Here is a 25790-nt window from a genome sequence, read left to right as displayed (position 1 = left end):
GTGCTGCATGTATCTGGAGTGTTTTTATGAAGGAAATTTCTTTGGCAATGGCACCCTGAGAATCTGGAATAATTTTTTTTTTTTAAATAGCAAATGGAAATTAAGTCATCATTTGAGGCAGATTCCTGTATATGCAAAAAAAAAAAAAATCAACTCCAGAAAGATTTACTGGTTTGTTTGTTTGTTTTAACAATTCTATTTGATTGCCCCCCCCAATACATCTAAATTACCACAGTAGGTATGAAACCTGCCCCAGTATTGATTCAGCTGGCACAACCTTCCTCTACAAAACCCTCTTCAGAGCCCCTGCATCAGGGTGGTCTGTTCTTCCCAGATGCTGGGGAGATGTTGAATTCCTGTGCTTGCCTCTCTCCCCCAGCGCCTGCTCTAACCCATCCAGGGGCAAATATACACAAAAATGAAGAAAGACTCATGTTCTTTTTCTTCTGTAAATGCCATGCCAGTGCTTCATGAACCCACTGCTCATCTTCTGGGTGCTGGGGAGGAAGAATTCATCAGCTAAGGAAGTACAAACTGTGCAAGCAGATTCTCCCATGTCTCGAAGCAAAAAATGGGACCAGATACAAGTCTGTGGTTTGCTGGATAGACCTGGCTGGTGGGCCAAACTATGCTGGCCAAGTTTGTAAGTCTTCTAGATTCACTTTCTGAGCACTACTAGCACAGATAGTAATATATCTGACTACATCTGAAAGTTTCAAATTATTTTTTTGCAATTTTATGCAGTTTAGTTTTTAAGGACACACTTTTTCAGCTGTTGGTGTGAACTTAGGAACATGTTTACCTGAGATCAGGAAATAATACAGAGGGAGGTTGAAGGAACATTCAATGAAATAAAAATCACTGGCAAATGACTCTTTATTCCTACTATACTTCTGAAAATTTTATTTGAAAAAGTCTTACATTCCCAAGCATCCATAAATAAAAAAGTGCTTCTACTGGAGAAATGAATGGCTGACAACCTTCTCATTTTAAAGGGACTTACCAAAGCTAGAAACATGATAAGTTATTAAATCAGAGGTAATAGCTTTACAGGCATATATGCACAGCTTTAATTCCCTAATGCAAACCACAATAAAACACCTTATGTGGGCTTTAAACTCTTTTGTCTTTGCTGTAGGTTTGTCTGCTTTAGGAAAAAAAATACAATAAAATTATAGTGCATTATTTTCAACAGTGGCAGGAAGTGGGTTTTTACTGAAATCAGCTTAAAAAATTCCAGCTGCGTTCACGTTGAAGCCATCGAAAAGTCTAAGCCTGGGATCATTTCTACATGCCAACTAAATCCTTTTCAGGCCTCAAGAAGTAAATTTTTGAAAAAATGCCAAGCCTCTCCTTGAAAATAACATCTTAATTGGTTGATATTAAAAAAACAGAGAGTGCCATTCTGACAATGCAAGTGCTCACACTTTTGTGTACTAATTTGATATTGTGCCTTGTAAGAGCACTCAACATACTAACACAGAGACTATCTCAGAGAACTGCAAAGAGAGGCATGCAGGCTGGTTACTCCAGACAAGGAGGAATTTCTAAGAACTATAAAAACTAGATGTGTTATGATGTGTATCCTGTGCCATTGTTACGCACCAGAAAGGCCAAAGAAGTGTGCGATAGTGTTGGCCCCAAGGAAAACACAGTGGTTTTTTCCCTGGCTGGTTATGACTCAGTGGATATCTCAGAGGATAAGGAAAATCCACTTTCAGTGGATCAGTAGCTATTTTCAAGGAGTTTCTGTATCAGTGTTAGGTTCACACCTAGTAAAATGTTCAGTATCAACGAACAGAAAATGCGAGTTTACATACTGATGTACCTCTGACACAGTGTTTTGAACACACACCTTTTTGCATTAAAAATAAATTATTGCAGCATTATAAATACATCTACTGTTAACCATCTTTCCCTCCCTACTTCCTATTACAATTGTGGTGTCCATATATACCACGATGCTTATCATCTCCTTCTGCTGTTCAAAACTTTGCATTCACAAGAAGGAAAAAAAACAAACCTCGCCATTCCGAGCCACTGAAATGAATTATCAGACACTTGCCTTGCATATTTCCCTTATCCTCCCTGTAAATTAAACTCTGCAGCTCCTTTAAGCTGGGAGACTGAGAGATATAGCCTGATTTACAAAGATGTTAAAAGAAGACAAATGTTTTCCCAATTTAATTGATTCTTAGCTGAGATAAATTGATTTATTCTGCATAACTCACAGCTTTTAAAAGTAAACATATTTTTCATTAAGAATGGTAAAGAGAAATGGTATTAAGCAAGAGAAGAAAAAAATCTTAGAAAAAACAACAAATGATCGTGAGAACAGGTGACTGAGAAAGCCTATTACTCTCAGGGAAGGATTTACTAGACCCTGTGTTTTTCAGTTGCGTTTCAAAGCAATATAGGAACTGTGAAATTGCAAAGGAAATTCTAAAAGGAGACCATAGTTGAGTTGATAGATAGTTGAAAGTGAATTTTAATCCATTACACATTCGCCATGTAATTCTAAAACAATTTTTTACTTTAATTTTGGAATGCCAGTCTGACCTGTTTAATGGCTGAAAGCAGTGCCTATAACTAAAAGAATTTGGGTTCAGCTGACTTTTGGGCTAGTTTTTTTTTTAAATAAAAGTAACTGCCAACACACATTTTTTTTCCATTAAGCAACTTGGCAGTCCGAGCTGATTGTAATGTCTTCTCATCCATACTCTAGAAGATAATTTTGGTGAGGCAATAATTTATTTCCAGAGCAATGAGTAAAATTAAGCAGAACTGTTTGAAAGTCTGGGTATTAATTCCCAGACTTCTGAATTTTACTAAATGTTGCATTTCACAGAATCGTATTTGCATTTGAAATTTTTACTGGAAGTAAAATCTTCTCATAAAAAGAGGGTGTATTTTATAAGAAGTGTTTACTTACAGCCCCCAAATAAAAATTAAAAAAACACCCACCAAAAGAGCAAAAAATCTAAACCATTCTTCCTTCCCCAGAATTATCAATCTCATTAAAATGTCATATAACATTTGGGAGATGGTGGCCAAATTAAAAATTAAGAGCTCAGCCCTGAAAGGTGCTCACAGACCAGTCTCTAAGCTCATGGTGATTTGTGGGCATTCATACACCAGATCTGAAATTCGCTTTCTCTCCCTAACAACACAGAGTTCCTAATAGAGCCTGTGTTTCTTGGGACTCCCTGATAGAACTCACTATAGTTGTGTATTAGTGAAGTGCTGTTCCAGAGATGTTTTCTATTGAGGTGGTTGGATGGAGAGTTTCAGAAATTTTTTCTCTTTTTTCTGATAACGATGAAATACCACGGACTACAGTTTCTTGTAGATAAGATATAAGATGGCAGCAGGACATCTTCAAAATGCAGTCTTGGAATGTAAGATAAGCATTCTAAAATTATTAGTTAAAACTATTTGTACTGTGTTTCTAAAAAAAAAAAATCTATCTATAATCTGAGCAGTTGCAAATATCCCAAATACTGCTGTACAAAGGAACAGGAAACAACACCTCCACTAACTTTACCCAAACAAGAATTGGCACACTTAACAGTAAGATAGGACATTCAACATCACCCTGATTCACACAGGTAATATAGCACTCAGTTGCATCCCTGAAACCCCAACTCTCTAATTAAATAAACAGGGGAAAACATACAGCCTTCTTTTAACCTGCTGTCTTGCTGAGCCCCTGCCATCTAGACATAAAATAAGACAAGAGAGAAGGTGCACTGTGAATCAGTAAACAGCATTCCTAAGGCATAGTCCTTTCCCTGAGAAACAATGCCTGTCTTTTTACAAGGAGTGTTCTTAAGAACACTGAAAAGTCAGCAGCAAAAAGTACAAAATACACATGTTGAGGAAAGAGTCAGTTCAAATGACAGGGTAAGTTTCTTGGTCTATGTATTTATTCATGGCAGGATTTCAGTCAACGCACTTCAATAAAATGAGTAATTATTGTGAGTCACGTCACTAATTACATCTGATAACACAAAAAGGCTTGTGCAGCACCACATATCAAAATGCACTGTGAGCTCATCCAGTATGGAAAGGGCTCACAGAGGAGCTCTTGTTACTGGTACCAGAACAATCCTGAAAAAGACGGGATATTAGAAATGTCTGTGCCATTTTTCTCTCATCACGTTTTTTTAAACATAAAAAGAAGATGTGTTGTACAATAATGACAATGTAACTGCCTACATAGGGACTTCAGCATTTGCCTTGGACAGGCAACACAGGGAAGACTTGTAATGTCAGAGCAGTGGAATTGGCCAAGACAAGCTGCTTTCTTCTGTGAGAAGCAGAGAGTGCCAAGATGTGTAGAATCTGTCAAAATGTTCTCAGATAAAGTTTGATTTTTCCATACCAAAATAAAAAACAACAACAAACCAACCAACCATGAGCTGGTTCAGATACAGGACAAATTGACTGAGTTGGGGAACAAAAAGATGTAAGTCATCTGTTAGATAGGAGATCTACTTATTATCATGCAAGAAACAAACAATTCTTCTCAAATTTTATCAAACTTGGACGAGTTCTTCATCGAAGAGAAGGATTAAATTTGTAGGGTTTTCCCATAAATTTGTTGCCTGATAATTAACCACCTTGAAGACATGTACTTATTTGTGCTTTCCCATGAGGATACCTCTTATACTAACTGTGGAGAACAAACACAGAACTGGACCCTGTGACTTAAGCTTTATTGCCTGATCATTTTCATAACCGAAGTTAAATTACACGGCACAATTTAACTAAATACAGAAAGAATACATTAAATTCTCCTTTCCTGTACACTTATGTCAACAATAATGACAGTGAAGCTAACTCAGTGACACTGCCACCGAATAAGAGTGTGAAAATAAGTAGATTCAATGTCATTTGGCACGTGGGATGTCTACTCATGGAACTGCAGAAAGAATACTGACATTTCTACATAATGCTTCCTTTAAAATGCTTGATTTTTTTTTTTTGTTGCTTTGTTTTTACATTTAACTCACAGCCTGTTCAAGCAATTCAACTTCTGTAGAAGTAAGATTTAGTAAGATTTATTGCACTAAGCCTCTGTTTATTTCAACAACAGAGAAAAAAAAAGAAGAATAAACAACAAAGTAATGAAAGAAATATACAGAAAAGATAAAAGTCTAAAAATTGTCCCCAAATACTACAATTTGTAAAAGACTATAATTTGTAAATTAGGCATTTGTTTTTAGGAACAACCACAGTTGGCAATTAGAGGTCCCGTCTGGGCCTCTACATTTCTGGTGTCCCCAACATAAGGACATTGAACTGTTGGAACAAGCCCAGAGGAGGATTAAAAAGCTGAAAAGAGGAATGGAGCACCTCCCTTACGAAGACAGGCTGAGAAATTTGGGGCTGTTCAGCCTGGAGAAGAGAAGGTTGTATAGAGACCTCATAGCAACCTCCCAGTATCTGAAGGGGGCCTACAGGGAAGCTGGAAAGAAGCTGGAAAGAACTGTAGTGATAGGACAAGGAATAATCAATACACATTGAAAGAGGGGAAATTTATGTTAGATATTAGGAAGAAATTGTTTACTGTGAGGGTAGTGAGACACTGGAACAGGTTGTCCACACAGGCTGTGGATGCCCCAACCCTGGCAGTGTTCAAAGTCACGCTGGATGGGGCTCTGAGCAACCTGGTCTAGTGGGAGATCTCTCCACTCATGGTACGGCTGAGGAATTGCAACTATATGACCTTTAAGGGCCATTGCAGCCCCTTAATATTCTCTGGTTTTATGACCAAGGGTAAAAATACCATCTTCACTACTAAAGATAAAAAGAATTGTATTTTTAGTTGAAAGTATTAAGTTTTTAGATTTCCAGTGAGAGACAATTAAATTGGAAATGTTAACACATGGTTGATGTTCAATGCTTTATAAATTAGCATTATTTAAATCCACGAAGCTGTGAAAGCCATAAATCAGTTAAATTTGAGAAAATATGACCCAATTTGCTGAAAATTAGGCAACTGTATGAACATTCAAGATGAGTTTTGCATTTAAACAAAAATAAAACAATGGATCTCTTCTTCCTCTTTCTCTATTTTTTTTTGCTTTGCTTCTACTTCATTTTGCAAGCAGCTTTCATTCTATGGACACTAAAAAAGATCCAATCAACTATTTGAGCATAAACCTTTGCCTACTAGACTGTCGTCAGCACAAAGTCCCTCAAATAATAAATGAACTTTTTATTAACTGTGGTAACATTAACATTACAATGAGGGATTGTTTAAAAACAAGTTGTACTGCTGTTGCTCAAGAGCTCAAAGAAAATGGTTCTCAGCTCCTTTATTTTTCCTTGAGGGTAACCACAGGGGTTGCATTAAATCTTTTAAAATATGTTGACAGTTGAATAAGTGCTGCTGTTGCTCTGGTGACATTTTATGCTTTTTAATTGTCATTAATGAAGCTGACTGATACTTTCTTAAAAGTCCTTTACGTGTTCTAGTAATTTTATGACAAAGAGAGGAACAAAACTGTCTGCAAATTAGCCTTGATCCACTTCTCATATGGAATTTTCACGGGAGACAATGGAAGAGTCTGCATGGGAAATATCTGCCAGACCAGATATTTGAGGTAGGAATGCATTAAATGTTCCCAATAGATTGTGAAATTATCACTTGGTTGTGCATCACCATAAAAATTTGAATCTCAAAGAAGGTTTGTTCGAGTGTATTTTAAAAAATAAGTACTAAATCTGCTTTTATTAATTCAGAATTTTATGTTAAAATGGTACAGCCTGACATTTTAGGGTTGCAATAATCCAAAAATAAATTTGAGATGGTATGAAACAAATTCAAACACTAACCTGGGGTCTAATAACTCCTTCCTGATTCTGATAATACTCCCACTGATTTGAGAAAGCTTTTTCCCCTGTAAAGACTGAACGATACAGCTCCCAATTATCTGCTCGGGAACATGCAGTAAGAAAGAGGAATGCACATAGTTTGAGAAACTGCAGGCATTATACTTGATAGTTCATAAACAGATAAGGTAAGTCTTTTGCTATGGAGAGAAAATAAACTATGGTGCTTTAATTATGATCAGCGATTTAAGTAGATTAAGAAAGATCTATTCCAAGGACAAGGAGCCAGAAGAGCTGGGAGGAGGGAGAATAGTACACCAAAGGCGTAGGGTGACATGCTGAATCCTTTACTTCCCCCATCCCAGGTTCCCTCACACCTGCATCCTCCACAGCAACACAGCAGATGATTCCCCAGCACTGCTGCAGCTGTCGCACCACAGGCTTCACACCTTTGCAATTTCAGAATCAGAAAAAGCTGGAGCCATCTTTCTTCTTCAACTGCAGTGGCTCTGCAAGTGCAGATGCTGTACAAATATTGATGGTTTGAACCATCACCGTTGAACAGGACAACTGGGTCACGTCAAATTACTCCAGGCAAACTGAGAGCCCCTTTGCCTGACTCTCTGCAGGCCCAGTGCTGTCTATAACCATGTATACCTGTGCACGGCAAGCAGTTCAGCTCCAGCCTGACCTTTTCTTTCAGCTGAGTAAATGCCTATACAAGGTGCAAAGCAATAGAAATCAGGCCTCAGGGTTCTGTACAGCGCTGCAATTTTCAAGGCACTCAGGGTGCAGACAGCAATAAGTTCCACACTCACGTCATACGCACAGTTAACAATCTCAGCTAAGTCATGAACTACATTTTAATTAGACAAGGGGCCAGGCTTTTGATTTCAAAAATAGAAGTTAGGGTTGCAGTCCTTCATCCATTGAAGTTAATTGCAAAATCCCCATTATCAGGCTCTTGAGGTATTACCCAGGCGTACTTTTTAATTACATTTGATTCTTAATGAAGTTGATGGCAAAGAGAAAAGCAGCCCATGATTCAAATGATTCGCATTTTTATCTTTCCTGATGAAAAACAGAATAGGTCAAGATACTTGCTGGATTTTCCCATGAGAAATGCTGCAGTGTGAATAAGCTCAATTGACTTGATCCTGAAGGAGCAGGTTAGCTTTGAAAAGCATCACTCATTTTCTCCTCCTGTATGCATTCTACCCCCAAAACTTATGTAATGTAATTGTAGACACCAAGCCAAATCCAATTCAGAACTTGAAAAATATCATGTAAGTATCCTAAGCTTGAATGACTTGTCTTTATTGTCTAATGTCATTTAAAACATAAGGAGACCTAATTATAGTTTTATTTTCAAATGATGCACTTTAAAAGAGTGACAATTCTCCATAAAAACTGACAGCTTCTCAGGGCAAGGAGACGGCCAATAACTTGATATTCCTACATGACTTAAAAACAATACGCTATGAAGCAGCTTATGAAGAAAGCGTGTTATCACACTTTGCTAGAGATTAACACAAAGTTTCACCTTTTTCTCTTTTACCAGTATTCATGTAAATGAACAGATTTATAGAACATAAGTTCATATTACAGGTGGGGCCATTACCTTGTTATACATAACAACCTGCAAACTCTTCTGACATAATGAAAGCTGTTTCTTACCATCTGGAAATCAAGTTTAAAAATAAAACTACTGTTGACATATTATACAAAAAATTTTTATTTCAGACATAGTTCTCATATTATAAAACACAGAATAAATTGCTTTTATGACTTCAAAAGACCCATTAAAAATTTTGGACTTCAAAATATTTTGTTTGTTGGGTTTTTTTTGTTTGTTGTTTGTTTGGTTGGTTTGGTTTTTTAAGGTTTGATTGCGTTGTTTTTTTTTTTAAAGGTTGACTGTTAAGTATCAGGGAAAGTAAAATGCCAGTTTTGGGATAATCAGATAGTATTGCAAGGCTCTGGTGACACTTACTTTACCTTAACTTTCACCAAGGCTAGAGACTCATTTTCACTCATGCAAAGCATCACTTTAAAATCAAGGAAAGGATATAGGACAGTCAACTACTGTACATGATATTTCAGAAACAGGTCTAACCAAGGCAGCCAAGCAGGGTTACAGCAGGAATCAGTGAGGTGAGGCTGCGTCCCCAGGGCCAGCAGAGTGGCAGGGCTCTTGGGGCCAAAAGCTCACCAGACTGAGGGGTCACTGCAACATAAAGCTGTCATAGCACCTTTTAAAGGAAGGAGGGACAACCTCCTTCCAGAGAGGAACGGAGGAATTAAGATTTTCATTCAGTATTTTTTTTAAATCCCTAGATTTGGGGTCTTTTGCCCTATGGGTGCTTCAGTGTTTCAGACTTGCAGGATACCTGCGATGAAAAACAAATCTCTTGAGTCCACGTTAAAACCATTTGCCCCTCATCACAATTCTTTCCCATTCACAAGGCTGAATAACACAAAACCTGAACACTTCCTACTTCATGGTCATACCAGAGATCAGGGGAAGCCTACATTACTTTTAAAGGCATCAAGCAGATGATGTGGAAATCCAAATCAGCCTGTTTTGCATAACTGTGGCAAACCTGCAGTGCAACACACAACCACAGCCAAACCTGCTTCTGTGCTGAGTTGTCCAGAACAGTTATCACCCACACTATCTAAGCAAGGAAAAGAAATTCACACCTCTACTTCTTCACTTGGCAGTTCCCTCTTGGAATCAATTCCTAATATTGCTTTTACTATAACCATGCCATTTTACACCTAGTAAGTATTGCACTCATCAGTTTAGGGCCCTATGCTCTATAATATACAACACCTTGTATTGATCAGTCTCTGGGTGGTATTTGTGGAAGGTCTAACTTGGCAGGTCTCCTTCTGGGTGTCTCTCAGTCTCATGATTACATAGTTATGATCACTGTGTCAAGTAGCAGTCTGAGATACTTACTAGTCATGATTATTTTTAAAGTGATTCTTAATGACTGTTCAGAGCACACAAAATATTCCCATGACAGTTGCAGGGCATCTCAACACTAATGAACCACACAAGCCATCCTACTGCAGACAGCATCAGGTGCAGGGAGTAGCAAGCATTCATAGCTCAAAGAGGCTATTCTACGAAAAAGGCAGAATGCTCAAGAAAGTCAACACCCCTATAGTTACTGACAGAAAATTTCAGCTCAAATTTAACAGACACTGTAAGGTGAAGAAGACATACATTCTGAAGTGGTGGCTAAAATCAGCATTTAAGACAGGGATTAACATTAGAAGAATAAATTACTATTAAAAGTAATACTGGGGTAATTGTAGCAATGAGGTACTGCTCAGAACTTCAGAAGTGAAAGCAACTTTCTTTTGAAAATAGTAATTTTGATTGCTTGTTTACAATATGCAGGTATCAGTGATTGCTACATGCTACATACATCCTACACACTGTACAAAGTGCACAATGAATGATGCTTTTTCAGAGGACTCGGCCTGGCTAACTATTTTGGTAAACCTTCAGGCAGCCTCATTTTCAGAGTATAAAGCGTCTCAGTTGGGCACTGAATGAAAGGAACTCAAATCATTCATAGCTTCCACTACATGCCATATGCTACCATCTTTCCCAAGCAAAATTAAGGATAAGAAATAGAACCTTTGGTTGTTAGTAAGTCATAATAAGTCAAAACAAAGAGAAAGTCTTATTAAGCATGTATAGCTATAGGTAGCTTCAGGTAAAAAACATCAAATTTAGGCTGACAGGTACATTAGCAACATAAACCAAAATAATAATTGTGGACGCAGATCAAAAAGCCAGTTTATACTCAGTTATTGAACTTAAGAAGAAGAAAATGTTCAATCATAACATTTGCTTAAGAATGTTTATCTTCTTTCTTACCATTGAATGTTAGGAACACCCTTGCTTGAGGCTGGGAAGATCCTTTTACACTGCTAAAGTAAATAAATATCCCAATCAACACGTGCACTGCAAGAAAGGCCATCTCTTCAGTTTTGCAACTTAATATCCAAGAAACAAAACCTGAAAGACAGAGATATTACATTACTCTTCTTATACAATTTTGTGGAGCAAAAACAGCATGGAAGATCTGTGTTAGAAAGCTCTTCCAGCTGAAGCCATAAAAACTGATGTGAAGGAGGTACAGCACTTCTGTTTTCTCTGTATGTCTGAAAATGGTTTTCTTCAGCAGTCTTCTACGCTGGTACAAAAGGAGCTCTCTGCCTGTTCATAAGAACCAACAGAGCCCAAGTTTCGGTTAGGGTAGACTACATCATCAGATTCAGTTTATTTAAAATGAGGACAATTTCACCTGCTGGAAATATAATTATACTAAATGTCAAGGCAGAGCAAAGCAAGGACAGGAGATAAAGTTTCATGAACAAAAAGCTGGCTGATATTTTTAGACATGTCTCCCTCATGTTCAGAGGGGGAGGTTTGGGAAATTGGTTGCTTGGTTGTTTTCTTTTAACATTTGAAATCAAAGGTTCTTGGAAATGAACTTTAAGTTTTTAGTAAGCTGAGCTCTCTAATAGCCTTTAGTTCTTCTTTTAAGAAGTCCTGACTATGTTCATCATGACTTTCAAAACATTGAAACCAAAAGTATTTCAACATGCTTGAAACTGTTAGTCAACATTTGCTTTTTGGGCTAGCTCGTTTCGGGATACTTACCTGCTCTCATAGACTTCTACAGAGCACTAAGAATCCCAGAGCTGGACAGTGCATTACACTTGATACTTCTGCTACCCCTCCTGCACATCTGCTGATTCTACATTCATTTTATAGGGTTTAGCTGCTGAGAAGCCTGAGCTTCTCAGAGAATCAGAAAATGGTCCAAAACTCTGCATCTTTTCTTAGCTCAGGAAGGACTTGAGCTCACTGGAGTCATGGCACTTTCCTAATAATTCTAATGGACTTTGGACCAGATCCATAAAACCCAGCAGACATCAGAAGCTGAATATTACATATCGATATCATATCTGCTCCTAAACTGCATCTCTCCAAAAATTGTGAAGTGCAAATTTCATTTCACCTATCCTAACAACTTTGTCAGCTCAGCTCCAAAGGTGAGAATTAAAAACATCCTCATTTTAGGCCCATTCTACTTTGCTGCTTATATATATATATATATATATATATATATATTGTCTTTTTGGTGTAAACATCCCTTCTACTAGACACCACTTACTAGTTCATCAATCAGGTGATATGTTTGATTCTATGGCAACTGGAAGCACTTTGAAAGATACAACCTCTACAGCTAGAAGGCAACACTAAAAGCTATACATTTATTTCATTAAGAGATTTGTTGCCTGTGCAATCATCTTGCATTTTACCTCAGCTCTCCTCTAGCACTACAGTCCCTCCAGTGGAAGCTAGTATTTCTACATGCCTCTTTATTCGGCCCCTCTAAGGTTCACACCTGTCCTTAAAGAACTGGCTGCAAGCACCACGGCACGGCAGGAATGAGCTGTCAGGCAGGGATGACTTTAGGTCACCACCGGTTTGGGTCAGATCCACACCACTGACTTAGCGGTAAAAGCCCCGTATCTCATTACTACCTCTGTCATTCCCGATCCACACTCACTGTAAATCACTTTGAAAGGCTTCTCTCTGCATGAGGACTTCATATAAAGTTGTGGGTGGGATGGAGAGCATGCAAGTGACCGCACAGCTCTGCAGCCCACGCTCTAGACTCCCCTTCATGATTTGCTCTGGAATACTGAGAAATGCACAGAGATCAAGTAATTCTACAACTCTGCTAATTGACAAAAACACCCGTGTCATAAACTTGCCAGCTACAGATCGGGTCTGTAGGAGAAATATATCCATTCTGGTCCAGTTCCAAATTATCTCTAAAGGTCTGTTAACTAATAAAACGATAGTTGCAGAGTTTTTGCCAAGAATAATTTTTAAACAGGCTGCACGAACTCTAGTACTAATGCTGCTTTGTGGGCTTTAAATTTAAAACCTTGTGACTAGCCCATGGGATATCCTTTTACTTACCCCTCTTTTAAGAGAGAAGTGGCATTAAATCCCGATAAAATTTCTTTGTCAGGCCAAAACAAACAGCCAATCATACAGAACATATGATTTAACAGATGCAATGGGATTAGTATTTTACAGTAGTAGCACTATGCTTTCTTTGCAATAAAGATAAAAAGTCAAAGAGGAACAAGTGTGCAGATTTCCCCCTTCCTTTAAATAATATTGTAGGAAATAATAATAGAAAGAAACCCCTTTTAGCATTCCTTCCCTCCCACTCTCGCGCCTCCTGCCAATTCCAGTGCAATCAGTTACAGGAGTGAAACATTGCTACATTTCATTGCTCATATTGCAGATCTTCACCGTTAACACAGAAGTGACAGGCACATATACGATTCAAATGCTGAGCAGCATGGTTCCTACCCAGCTGTTAGACACATAAATAATATATGCATACAGTGCCAAAAAGGCACCTCAGGGTGCCTGACATGTGAGTTACCTAATGGAAATAGGTTTAATTTCAGAGATTTACAGAGCTGGTAGCTGAATTGCAGGTTTGACTCTTGCTTTGGGCTTATATCCCAGTTCTGAATTTATCTCAGTAAGTCATGATGCTATATTCAGCATGTCCCGTGCACATGATCTCTGCTGACAACTCACAGACCTAAAAGCTTGAAAGTACTTTTAAAGAATCTTACAGGACAGACAAAAAGCAGTATCTAATTACATTTCTGCTCTTACACCCTATTCCAACCGTAAACAAACAGACAAACCGCTACTAAAGTGAAGTGGTGAAGTTTCCCTGCCACGGAGGTCGCTTGCACCATGTGTATTGCTTTTGGAAAGTACAGTATCGCTTTGCTATGAAGTGCTGCGCAGGTGTCATGTGCCACAGGCTGGGTCCTACGCTTAAATCCTGTAAGAAAAATCATTCAGCAGAGGAAAGAAAAGAAATAAAGGAGAAAAAAAAAATCCCTGCCAAACACAGACTATGCCAATCTGGAAAACATTGCTTTTAACTATCTGTGAACAGCAGGAAAAATCAACCCTCGGAGACATTTCACATCTTATTACAGCAAAGAAAGAGAACTTTAAGTTATGCTTACCCGGCTATTAGAGGCACCAGTAATACCGATTTCTATATGGTTTCTATCAGTTTATACACTCCACTCCCGCTACCAGAACATTTTAATTCCAAACCTGGATCATTGTGGAGGGAAAAATAAATTAAAAAAAAAAAAAGAAAAAGAAAAAAAAAAAAAGGATAAAAAGAAAAGTCTGTCTTCGCGGTGGTTGCAGGGGTACTCCCGTCTCCTCCGTACAGTAATCCTGGCAGCCGGACTCCTAAGGCACCGGGCGCGCTTCTCCCCTGCCCGCAATTACGCACCTTAGGAGTGAATGGAGCTGCCGCGCGGTGACGGAGCCGGCGCTGGTTTCCAGTTACAGGCGCTGCCCTGCCCTGCCCTGCCCGCCGCCGCTCTAGCGAGGCGAGGCTCGGCGGCCGCCGGTGCATCATTAGCTGAGCAAATAGGGGCTGGAGCTCATAAATAATGGCGAGGCCACACCCCGCCCTGCGCGCCGGCGGCTGCCGCCCGGCCCGGCCCGTCCGCCCGCGGCAGCGCCGCTGGCAGCGCGCAGGGCGGCGGGGGGCACGGTGCAGTCGGGGGCTGGGTAGGGGCGCAGCCCGCCGGCGGCTCAGCGGGAGCAGCCTCCGGCCCCATCCGCGCCCTGTGCGCTGGAGCGGGCAGGGAAACTCGCCGGGAAAGTTTGTGCCCCGCCGGGCGGGTCGTGCTGGGGCTCCCAGCGCGCCCCGACGGCACCAAAGCCCGGGCGGCAGGAGCGGACTCCGGGTCGGGGCCGCCGGGCAGCGCTGGGAGAGGCGGCGGGGCAGGGGCAGAGCGGGGCCGGGGCAGAGCGGCCCCGGGCTGGGAGGGTTGCAGGGAGCGACCGGGAATGCCGGTAGGTGTCACTGTGAAGAGGGAATGAGGCTGGGCTGTGGGAAGCGGCGAGCCGGGTGGCAGCCAGACCCCTCGGAAGGGGTCTTCTCCCCCTCCCCCACAAGAATTATTTAATCGATTTAAAACTTGGAAAGAAAATGAGCAAAGAAGAGTAAGAGAGGAGAATTCGAGCGGTGCTTAGGTTGAAAGTTCGTTTTCATAGTTGCTCCAGAAGTTTTACCCCAGCTTTCAGAAGCTTTTTTGCAATGTAGGAGACTGGGAGCTGTATTTGCTCAAACTCATTTTTTCCCCAAGGTATATTGAGCAATATTTCCCATTTGGTGAGATTTGTGCTCTCGTGGCAGTGGGACAGCATTGAAAACTTTACCCAAGATGTCTTGAAAATGTGAACTGCAGCACAGCTCCATTAAAGCCACAAGGATTTTCCAAACAACTCTTTTTGGGTTCTGGGTTAGGTTTTCCAAAGTTGTCTTTCAAGCATATTATGTGCTGCTCTGACCTGCTGGGTGCAAACTACTTCTGAATCAAGATTTCCACCTTTGCAGAGAGAGATGGTCTCTGATCCAGCTGAGGCAGTGCAGGGTAATGTCACAGCATTACTTCAAGGGAGCACATCTTGTGATACACTTGGAGCCATCTCCGACAGCCAGAAATATGTTAACAAGTAAACAAGTACCCACAATGAATCAGAACACAAGCTTGAGTTACAGTTTTGTTTCCAACTATTAACACACTCTGGCCATACTAACCAAGGCAGTCAATAGTACTGATGCCTTATAGCCAGAGAGCATCTGAATGCAGCTCCCTGACTAAACAAATTTTGTCTACACAAGTGGATATCTTTATGGCCTGATTCACCCCAGATTTCAGTACCAGCCTAGTAAAGTTAGTGCTCTATTCAAGCAAGAAAATGCAATATCATATGGTGCTTTTTATCACAGAGAACACAGAATGGGATGCTCCTTCCTCTGAAATGGAAAGCCAGATTTGCAGCTGATTCCAGAAAAGAAACAAACCCAGAATTTTTAAAATCTTGCCCACTTCAGATCATGTCTTCAGATGAACTGAGCTCTCCAGATCATGAGTCCTTAAAAAAGTTGATGCTCTTCCAGTTCTCCTCCTTAACACAAGTAAACTACTCAGAAATGTGTGAACATTTACTGTCCTAGAGAGCGGTTAAACTAAGCCATTAATTAGCTTGTTCTCTCCATGGGCAGGCAGCATGGCTGCAAACGTGATGCTGCTCATCCCTGAAATGTGGTGGTGTTCAAATGCCTCGGTCTAACAGCAGTGCCCTGGCAAAAGGAAAAGTCACTTGTCTGCGTTGGAAAATCCCCACAACTAAGTGCAATTACAGATCCCACACCAAGCAACAGAAGTGAGTCAGCTAATTCAGTGTTCTCCCTCTTGCTGTGATCTATGCAGAGTGATTCAGAGAAAAATGCACAGAAAACCACAAAACAAATACAAAATAACTTCTCTTTTAGAAGATTTGGGGGACATGTGAAATGGGTGGCGATACCAGTCAAAGAAAAAGAAGAATGTTACCATGAAATACCAACCAGGAATTAAGATGATTCTCTCCTCCCCAAATATTTTTGCTTTAATTAAAAAAAAAAGTCTACATTTTTCCTTAAAATTATTAATAATAATTTTCTAGGTAAGATCACACATGCTCCTAATAATATAGCATTAGAAAAAAGACAGCAATAAGAATAAGCTCAAGTATGAATCAACATCAGCATTAGTTAAAGTCACTTGTGTTTGTCAGAGCTTTTGTATGTATGGGCACTGGGGAGCCAGCTGGCTATCTGCATTTCTTTTTCACATATGCTAGCTACATCACAGATAAAAAGGTAAAATGGAACACTAAGGAAAATTATGGGGCTTTCCGACACTCCCTCAAGGACTTTGGGTTTATAAAATAGCAAATGAACTACAAAGAGACAAATGCAAAACTTTAATATGTGAGATACCATCACAGGCGTATATCTGATAGGCAAAGCAAGAGTATGCTAATTTTAAAAACAAAAAGCAAATTGAAACAAGAATAAGCTTGCCATATTGATTTATTTGTATTTAACATGTGCATATGTGCAGGTCAGAGCATGACAATTAACTTTAAAAAGCAGTTTGAACTTCACAGCTGGGCTAAGAGAAATGGTTAAAGTTTTACTTTAGGTGTTTTGTAATAGCATACATTAGCTTCAAGCAAAACTCATGGAATGGAAATTACTTCTCCCAATTATGAGGTGGGGTTTCAGCATTTACTGGCATGAATCAGCCCTGTGAGTGAAATGAAAAGTATGCAGGACACTTGCTTTCCAGGCTTTCCAGGCTGCGTATTTTACAGCCTAGCATGGAGATGAGGTCAAATAAATTGGACTCTGCTTTGCAGCTGATTTTTAATCATTCCTCTATTATACAAAGCATACAGTGTGTTGTACAATTTGCTTCTAGTTCTGATTTGTTGCATGTGAGATTTATAACTAAGGGCAGTTATTCCAGGTCACATCATATGTGTGAGGACAGAGTCAGGCCCTCACACTCAGCGTCAGAGTCGGAGCAGTTCTGACTCTTGCAATGTGATCTAAGCAAGCAAATCCCCCTGGCCAAAACAAACAGAGCTGATTTTGTTGTATCAGTGCATGGTGTTTGCTTCTTACCCAAACAAGTCATCCTAATGGACCCAGGCCTAGCTTTAGACCTAAACACTAGCTGAAGCCAGGAACAAGAAAGACAAGAGTATATTTGGGCGTTTACGTTACATTTGGATTTGGGGTTAGCTGTTTTGTTTTGTTTTGATTTGTTTTGTTTCTCCTCACATAAATTACAAGCTCCTGAAAAAGTGAACATATTAGAGGAGGCAGTAGGACCAGAAGGAACACAGGTTTGAAAGAAGGAAAACAGAGGCAGGAAAGTAAGAATGATGAAGATGGCAGAGGAGAAAGACACCAACTGAGAAGCAGTTGGATGGTTAAGGGCAGCACAGTGGAAGAGAATCAAATAATTTAACTGGATTGGCAGCAACTAGCCATTATGAAGATCAACAGCCTCAATAATCAGATTCTACTTTGAACACAAACACAGATCAAGACAAGACCAAATGCCAGCTATTATAAAAAAATGTAGTAAAGGTATGATAAAGTGACCATCAAATGGAATTCATTCCTTTCTTAAAAATCAAAGGGAAGGTGTATACAGTAAGTGTCCAGATTCCAAGTGGTGACAGAAAATGCTATTAACTTTTATTTCCTCTGTCCTCATTTATGAGTGCCAAATCACTTTAAAGAAATGCAGGGTCTTTGGGTAACCCAATTAATTAATCTTTGTTTATTTTCTTTCTAACAGCTACAAGAACTGGGAAAAGTGTGAAATATATGAACATTTTATTGTAGGAAAGCTATTAGGTGTTTGCTTTGAAGGTCTACTAATATGAATAGCAGTTCATATTCTTCTGCATAACAAATGGTTCAAAGATTCAAGAGATAATAAAGCTACTGCTGACACCACTGTGTGATCAGAGATGGCCTAAGGTCCTTGGACATACTGTCCCCTAACTTGTCAATAGGCTTATTCAGGTGGGTCAGTGTCAGTCTGCTCACGAAGAGTGAAGCTTCCACCAAGGTCAAAGCCTTATAAAACTACTGGCATGTGACTAACAATAAGCTGTCAAAACTGAATTAATCAGTTTACTTTTTACTGTTTAAGGTTCTGTGAAAGACAATTTGTCTTTTCACAGCTTAAGAAAAATTAGGTGCTTAGGATTGGTGTAACCAGATTGATGAAGTACTATGACCTGTATGGGAGCAGAGGAAAACATTGTACTATTAGCTTGGTAAAAGTCCAGTTGTCTCATCAAATAGGGCCAGCACTGAGTGGCTTCCCTGGAAGTCAGTGAGCCAGCACTTCATAGTAACCTCTCTAATGACTGTGATTTTGGCAAGGTTGTCATCAAATAAGTCCTTCTGTGTCTGTACACAAGATGTAAGTGTATTCCTGGTACGCTACCAGGCCTTCATGCTTCCCCTTTTCAGTAAGGCAACCACATTATTGCTGTTTCTAGGAGAAATACAGTGTTTTGGTCAGATTTTCCACTTTTTAGCAATTGTGACTAAATGAGGTCAGTGATACAACCAGAGTCACTGTTCTTGCACAAAGCTAGGCTTGAGTTTATAACAAATCATATAAGTCATCATTATTTTGCAAGTTGATGAGTAAGAATATGTACAATAAAGATGTGAATGAAAAGGGATGGGTGGTTGATGCACCAAGGATGGCTTCAGGCCAAGCAAGCTACAAATAGAAGAAAGCACAAATACATGAAGGATGCAACAATGTGTAATCTGTGCATTGGAAGTATTGTCATATGGTGTAAGGAGTTCTACGAACACACAGGGAAGTAAAGCAGAAGCATTCAGGGAGAAGCTTTTTATCCAAATAGACAAATAGAGGTAGAAGGAGAGAGGAGGGGAGGTAAGAAGATTATTGCAGGATAGAGGGGGCAGTGGCATAGCCCTGGACATCATGGCCTTTTCCAACACAACATACCACTCTCCAGCCTGGTGCTTGATCCATTGCTGCATCTGTGGGGCTCACAACACTCAAGGGAGTCCTCTCATTCTGTTGAAAAGACATTTTGGAAAGGTAACTTTTTGTCACTGATTGAGCTACTTCAGTGTTTATAGAGCATCATGTGAATCACTGGTTCAAAAAATAAATAAAAATAAAGGAAGGTTTATGATTTTTTCCTACTCATCATAGGTTTGAAACATACTCCTAGAACCTTTAGGAGTAAACTTTACATAAAACTAGACACCCCCAGTCTAATGTCTGATAATATACCAACAGAGTCCTGTTTCCCACTATCCTTCATCTTCAAATGAAGACTAATGACTGCATATCTTACAGTGTTTGATTTGTTTTGTTCTCTGTAAGTACAGACTAAGCCTTACTGATGATATTTGCCAGCTAATTGCTCACTGCATGTTGTTTGCATTCTTCAGGCTGTTATTTTAGAAGAGGAGCAGAAGAACCATTCTGCATGTGCCTTGTCCTTCCCTAACACGTCCTGTTGGCCACTGTCCCTTTTATTCTCCCTGAGGAAGAGCAAAACTACCAAAAAAGTTTGTAATTTAAAGTATGTATACCAAACAGAGCATTGACTGAAACAATCTGAATAATGCCCACTGTCCCCTGGAGATGTCTGTGCATATGGACCAGAGAATGATGAGAAATGGAATAGGCTCCAGAAGTATCTCCTCTCCTACTAATCAAGCCTGATCCTTTTGCCTTATGTCTTAGCTATTACTGTAGTTGGGAGTTTAAAACAGATCTCTCAAGTACCTCAGGATAACTTTTTTTACCTTTTCTTGAGGAAACTGAAGTAGCATTGGCAATTTTAATGTAAATCCAAAGGACCCTATGATTCCCCCAAGGTGGGAAACATTGAGATGCTGTATAATTCAAGTCCTAATTCTTTATCACAATACTCATTTCTCGAACAGACTGTGATGTTTTCTGCTATGAAACAAGGTTTGTTTCTGGAATTGTTGTGGTACAGGTGGTGTTGTACTGATGTTTTACCTGTAATACTGATCACTTTATTCCTTTGTTGTATAGATACCACTGCATTCCTGTAAGGTTCTAAAAAAGATGAAATTGAAGCTGTGCTCTTGATTGTGCCCTATGAACTCTCAGGTAATATGAGCTTTGTCATTGTAGAAGATTTTGTCACAGGTGCCTCCAAATGCTCGTGATTCATAAGGGCAGGAGCTCTGTTTTCCTTTTTGTAACTGTCAGTGCTCTAAAAATGCTTTTTTCAGTATATTAATTTATCACATTTCAGTCATCAAAACCCTTCTTGAAAACTACCCCACTGTGTTCATTAGAACTTGTGTGGAAAGCATGAGCAAACACTTGGCCTGGAGAGCGAAAGCCTATGAAGGTGGTGTGTGTTCAGTGGGGCTTAAGAGGGTCTGCTGACTTCTTTGTAAGGTTTTTGGGCCTCGGGACAATCAGGATATGGGTTAATTTAAAATAACATTAAGTCATCAGCTTAAAATCATATTTTATTAGTTAAAAAAGGACTTAGAAGTAGTTGTAGATTCTAACATATGTATTTATTGGCTATTATGGATTGAAAATACACTTTATGCCTCTTATTTTATTAATTGCCCACTCAGAGTTAGCACAGGCTTCATGGAAGCACTTTATGCATCCAAAATACAGCATAACATCTGACATTGGGAACCAAACCTCAGAATTTGCTACCAAACTGAAAAGTTTCTGTTACTTTAACTTGGTTCTTGGCTTCTTATTGAAAGAACTACAGTTTAAAGTGAGCCTACATTCAGTTTTTTCTTGAGGACCATAAACATTCCACTAAATATTTATCTTTTTTTTATGTGACTCTCTCCAGAACATCTGTTAATTGAATCTTTATTTGAATCTATTAGCATTAGTTTGTTTTAAGTCAAGAAGACAAAAAAAATTTTAAAATCTATAGTTTGGATGGCAGCCAGAACACAGTATCTTCTCCAAAATTACACCTTTCTAACTTAAATTCAATGTATTCTTTGCCCATTATTCAAAGTCAGTTAGGAGGAAGAAAAGTCAAAAGAAAAATACTGAATTGATTCAAAATATTTATTAAAAATTGCAATAGTTGCCATTTTGCTATTGCTAATGTTTAAAACACTTAACTTTTACTGCTTCATAAAAATTTATCTTAGTGTGCTTGAACGTATTGTGAAACTAGAGATAAACATTTTCAGTAATATTTCAATGCAGTCTTCCTGTTTATTCCTTGTGGTTTACTTATATTACAAGCAGTTTCAGAAACCAGTTAAATCCTTTGTTGTCAATATCAATAAACATATGTATAATACATACTTGCTTTTTGCTTTATATGCACTCAATTTAATTAAGCGATTGGCAAAGAACACTCATTAAAATGTTCTAAAAGTTAGTTCCTTATCATAATCGTTAAAAAAATGCTTTCAAGACAGGTTTATCCTCTTAAATATTGGAGAAGTGGAAGAAGTATAAAGAAGAAAAAAGTTAGTATAATGATTATGACAGTAACATCATGCACAAGCATATTTTTCCTTATAATTACTTTGTCCTCCCAGAATAAGTGGTTTTTTTTTCCTTAAGGTTAATTTATCATGTAAATAATCTTAGACCAAATAAATTTTGGGGAATCCCTGAATTTTACCATAAGAGGGCATTCTTCATGCACTTACCATAGAAAATTCATCTTGGTATAACCACATACATTTTAAGAAATGGCAATTCTCTACACTCATGCACCAAGTATTAATACTTCTGTAATTAAAAGTACCTTGAATGAGTTACTGGGACAGGGATAGTTCATTGTCTTGTGTTTTCTTACTGGAGAGTCTGAAGATACAAGGTAAGACAAAGAAGAGGCAAAGTACTGCTTTTGCAGTTTGGAAATTACCACAGGAGATGACAAAGCCAAAAGTGGGTGGTTTGACCTACAGACACTATTCAGAAGGTAGGCAGGGTTAGCATTAAACACTTGTTTATGCTCTCCATGCAAATGGAATTTAAAGAGTTAGAACATGTGTGAGACAAAGGACATGAATTCTTAAGTTCCTGCTCTGAGTCAAAAAAAAATTTTAAGAAAAGTACTTAATCCTGAGCCTCTAACATTTTTTATGAGTGATGTAAGCTGTGAGAATAGGAGGAATACAGAGATGTGCTATATCAAAATGTGGACCCAAGAAACCTTTTGGATGGAAAAGAGATTCTCTTCTCCCCTCCGCTCCAGAAAATTCAGAGTAGAAGTTAGTGAGATCCCAAAACATAACGTAATGGCTTCTGCTAATGTTGGTGAATGTTGGATTACTTCCCAGAAAGATAGGAAATCTTCATTCTGGAACAAGAAACAACAAAATAAATAATCACTGTGTGGGACTTTCAGAGCCTTGAAAGACGGTTACCATGTAAGCTGCATTTCTGTTTTTCATGAGCAGAGGAAGACTCAGGACTGCACGTGCTGGGTGTCTTGGGCAGACATTGTCCATGTCTCACCCTGTACCTGTTCTGTCAGGTATTGCAGATGTCTCTAGACTAGGATTTTCTTGCATCATCCTTATTCACCCCAATGAGCAATGTACTCTTTCAATTGTGAGTCTCTCAGAACAAAATTTTCTGAGTTAATATTATTTAGCATATACCAAGGATATATTTCACTGTCCTGTTTCCTAGAATTATGTAATTTATCACTTGCTCTCTACCTTTAAATCCCTTTCACTGACAACTATAAGGAAAAACAATTTGACAAGCAGAATACAAATTGCTTTCAGATATGTCTTGGGTATTCTCCAGCTTGTCAATTCTTTTTGTTTTCCACTGGCATATACCAGAAATGTGCAGAGATTCTGTTATTTACAGAAACTGGTAGCTGAAATGAAGAGTTGAATTTGGTCATTTTCTCATCTGTGTAGTTTTAACTTTTAATTAATATTAAAAGAATCCTGTAAGGTAAAGATTTATGGGCTTTGAATTTCGACCCACTTCATCATTGCGTGGACATTACGAGTTGAAAAGCCAGAACTGCAGTTGGCACAAAAAATATTATTCTGGTGAAGCCGGTAAGTCCACTGAATTATGAACTGACAAATAATTTATGTTAGCACCTGCATATCTTTATAACTTGATACACCCCCCAAGGCAATGCTACCTCAGTATCTATATTGGAATCACTGCCGTTAGAGATGAAAATTCTACTAATGAAATTCTGCATCTACTGCATCAGATTTTTCATCTTCTTTCTGTTTGAGAAAAAATGACAGGATTTTTGTTAAATTTAGCAGATAACAAATACTTGGAATGAAGGAATACAGCCCAGCTGAATTCCAACGTACAAGCTGGTGTCATTATTTGGAACAGGTTCAAATAAGGCAGTTCCATGAATGGCTGCTTTTGGGAGCACTGTGCTTGCTCCACTTGTGGCATGACTAGTGGAGTCACTTGCATGGATTTATGTACATGCCTGAACAAAACTGTAGGATTTTTTGTTTGTCAAACATACCACCTACTGCTCCTCCAAAATTCTTCCTGTATTTTTTTTTTATCCTTGTTGATATTGCTGTGATTCTAATTGTTACCTACATACTTGAAGATCTGAAGTAACAGATGGCAAATGGAAGTTTGCAGTTAAATGTAAATAATTGGGAAATTATAGTCACTAGTAAAGAATTATTCTGACTGTTGGGCCTTTTATGTGCAGCAAAGTCTGATGGCTCCTAGAAAGGCAGACACTTCCATCAAGAGCATCCATCCCATCCTTGAGACCCAACTGAAGATGGGCATACAATCTGCCAGGCAGTCTCCTTTGTATTACTAGCAGGCTTACATCATCTTTTAATAGTAATAATTGTAATAAAATGACAGTGTGCCTTTTCTGCTGTTTTAGTCCTCTGTTTAGCAGAAACAGAGTTTATACATCCTAGTAACGCACAGTAGGTACAAGTTTCAGGGGGTTTCAGTATTTTTCCAGTACAGATTTCAAGGTTTTTCAGTGCTCTTCCAGTACCTTTAAACACCAACTGCTTCATGAAATGTTATTTTAGGCAGTTTATTAGAATTAATTTGAAAACAGAGTAGTGATATATGAAAGAGCTATTACTAGTTTCTTAGAAGAAAGTATCTGTTATCACTTCAAGAGTCACTTCTGTAGTCACTTCTGTAGGCCAGCAGATGCACTTTCCTTCAGTCTCTTTTGTGTCATTACTCTAAAGGAAATCTGCAGCCTTCTACACGCTTTAAACTTTTACTCAGCTATCTCATTCTCCAGTTTCTACCTGCTTTCTGTGACTAGTTTTATTCAGTTTGGGCCTGGTAAAAAAACAATTGAGACGATAAAGAAGGATTTTCGATTCACTGCTGCTGGCTCAGGATTAAAAGCAAGCAATCAAGCAAACAAATAAACAAACTTTCCCCCAACTCACACCCTATCTTCTGTGATCTTGATGGTTAATTTCTGTGTGTCGCAACTTCACCTCCATTTCTATACACCTTGACTTTACCTTACACAGAAAAGGAGACAAGGAGAATCCCTCACCACATTCTTTCTTTAGCTTCTCTGTTTGAATAGGAAACTTTTCAGAAAGGATCTGTCTCTTGGTGCCTTCTTCACCTAATGCTATATTGCCTTTAGGTGAATTCTCAAAACTAATCCATTATGACTCAAAGAAAACACTGAAAAGCTTTTAAGAAGCTTTCAGCAACATCCAGTAACACCAGAGCATACCTGTGTTTTTGATGTCTTACAAATCTGCTTTGTCGGAGATGGCATCACACATTTGCTGTGTTTGTATGAGGCAGCCTTTCAAATCCAGAGAAAGCATGAAGTTAGCAACCTAGCTAAATTTGAAAGAAGTCACTGCAGAAAAAAAAAAAAAGAATATTTACCAAGAGTATTTTCTATCATCTTTCAATCTCTGTCTATGAGCATTCAAAGAACAATTCCGATATGCAAAAAACTCCAAATCTTTTAAAGTGCAAATGAATATTTGTGAGCCACCTCAAACAGCCTCAGGACTCACTCTGGCTTATCTTCATCTTTGTATAATGACTGGTTGAAATATTTTTGAATAATGAAGGCATTGTCAAAAATCAAGTCTATTCACAAAAGGTGCATGAAAAGTAAATTATGCTCAAGTTGTTGAATGCATTTTTCATTCTGTATAGGTTATTTACATCTTAGAGAGGATGTTGATTTCCTAGTTTTAAAATACACATTGACTTTGTAAATATTTAAAGATGCTAATTTTATTTTCGTATCATAGAAACTAATTTTGGACAATAATCTTTTAAAGCATCTTTGTTAATGAGGAGGTATTTTGAAACTCACTGGTGACTACTTCACACCTTGTTTGGTGGTTTACACAGGTGCGGGGTGATGTAAGTTGCAATCAAAAGAGAATGATTTGCTTTTTAATTTTATTTTTATGTTC

At 38.7% G+C, this 25790-nt stretch overlaps 1 protein-coding gene across 4 annotated transcripts in view; it reads right to left on the bottom strand.

Moving 5' to 3' along the window:
- Positions 1 to 14349, bottom strand: part of SEMA3C (semaphorin 3C) — a 114018-nt gene extending 99669 nt beyond the window's left edge. The window contains exons 1-3 of one of the 4 annotated variants that reach the window (XM_032688437.1): positions 14229 to 14330; positions 13948 to 14041; positions 10739 to 10879 (exon numbers count right to left, since the gene is read on the bottom strand). In XM_032688437.1, coding sequence (XP_032544328.1) covers positions 10739 to 10841 — 103 coding nt within the window. In that variant the 5' untranslated portion in view covers positions 10842 to 10879; positions 13948 to 14041; positions 14229 to 14330. Of the gene's footprint in view, positions 1 to 10738; positions 10880 to 13947 lie in introns of those variants that run through there. The other 3 variants (XM_032688436.1, XM_032688439.1, XM_032688440.1) reach the window with 3 other exon arrangements.
- Between the last annotated feature and the right edge of the window lie 11441 nt (positions 14350 to 25790).

The sequence above is a fragment of the Chiroxiphia lanceolata genome, chromosome 5 (genome assembly GCF_009829145.1).
Source record: "Chiroxiphia lanceolata isolate bChiLan1 chromosome 5, bChiLan1.pri, whole genome shotgun sequence".
In the NCBI taxonomy this organism is placed as follows: Eukaryota; Metazoa; Chordata; class Aves; order Passeriformes; family Pipridae; genus Chiroxiphia; species Chiroxiphia lanceolata.
Note: the sequence above shows the minus strand (reverse complement) of the source record. Positions and strands in the feature narration are given on the sequence as shown.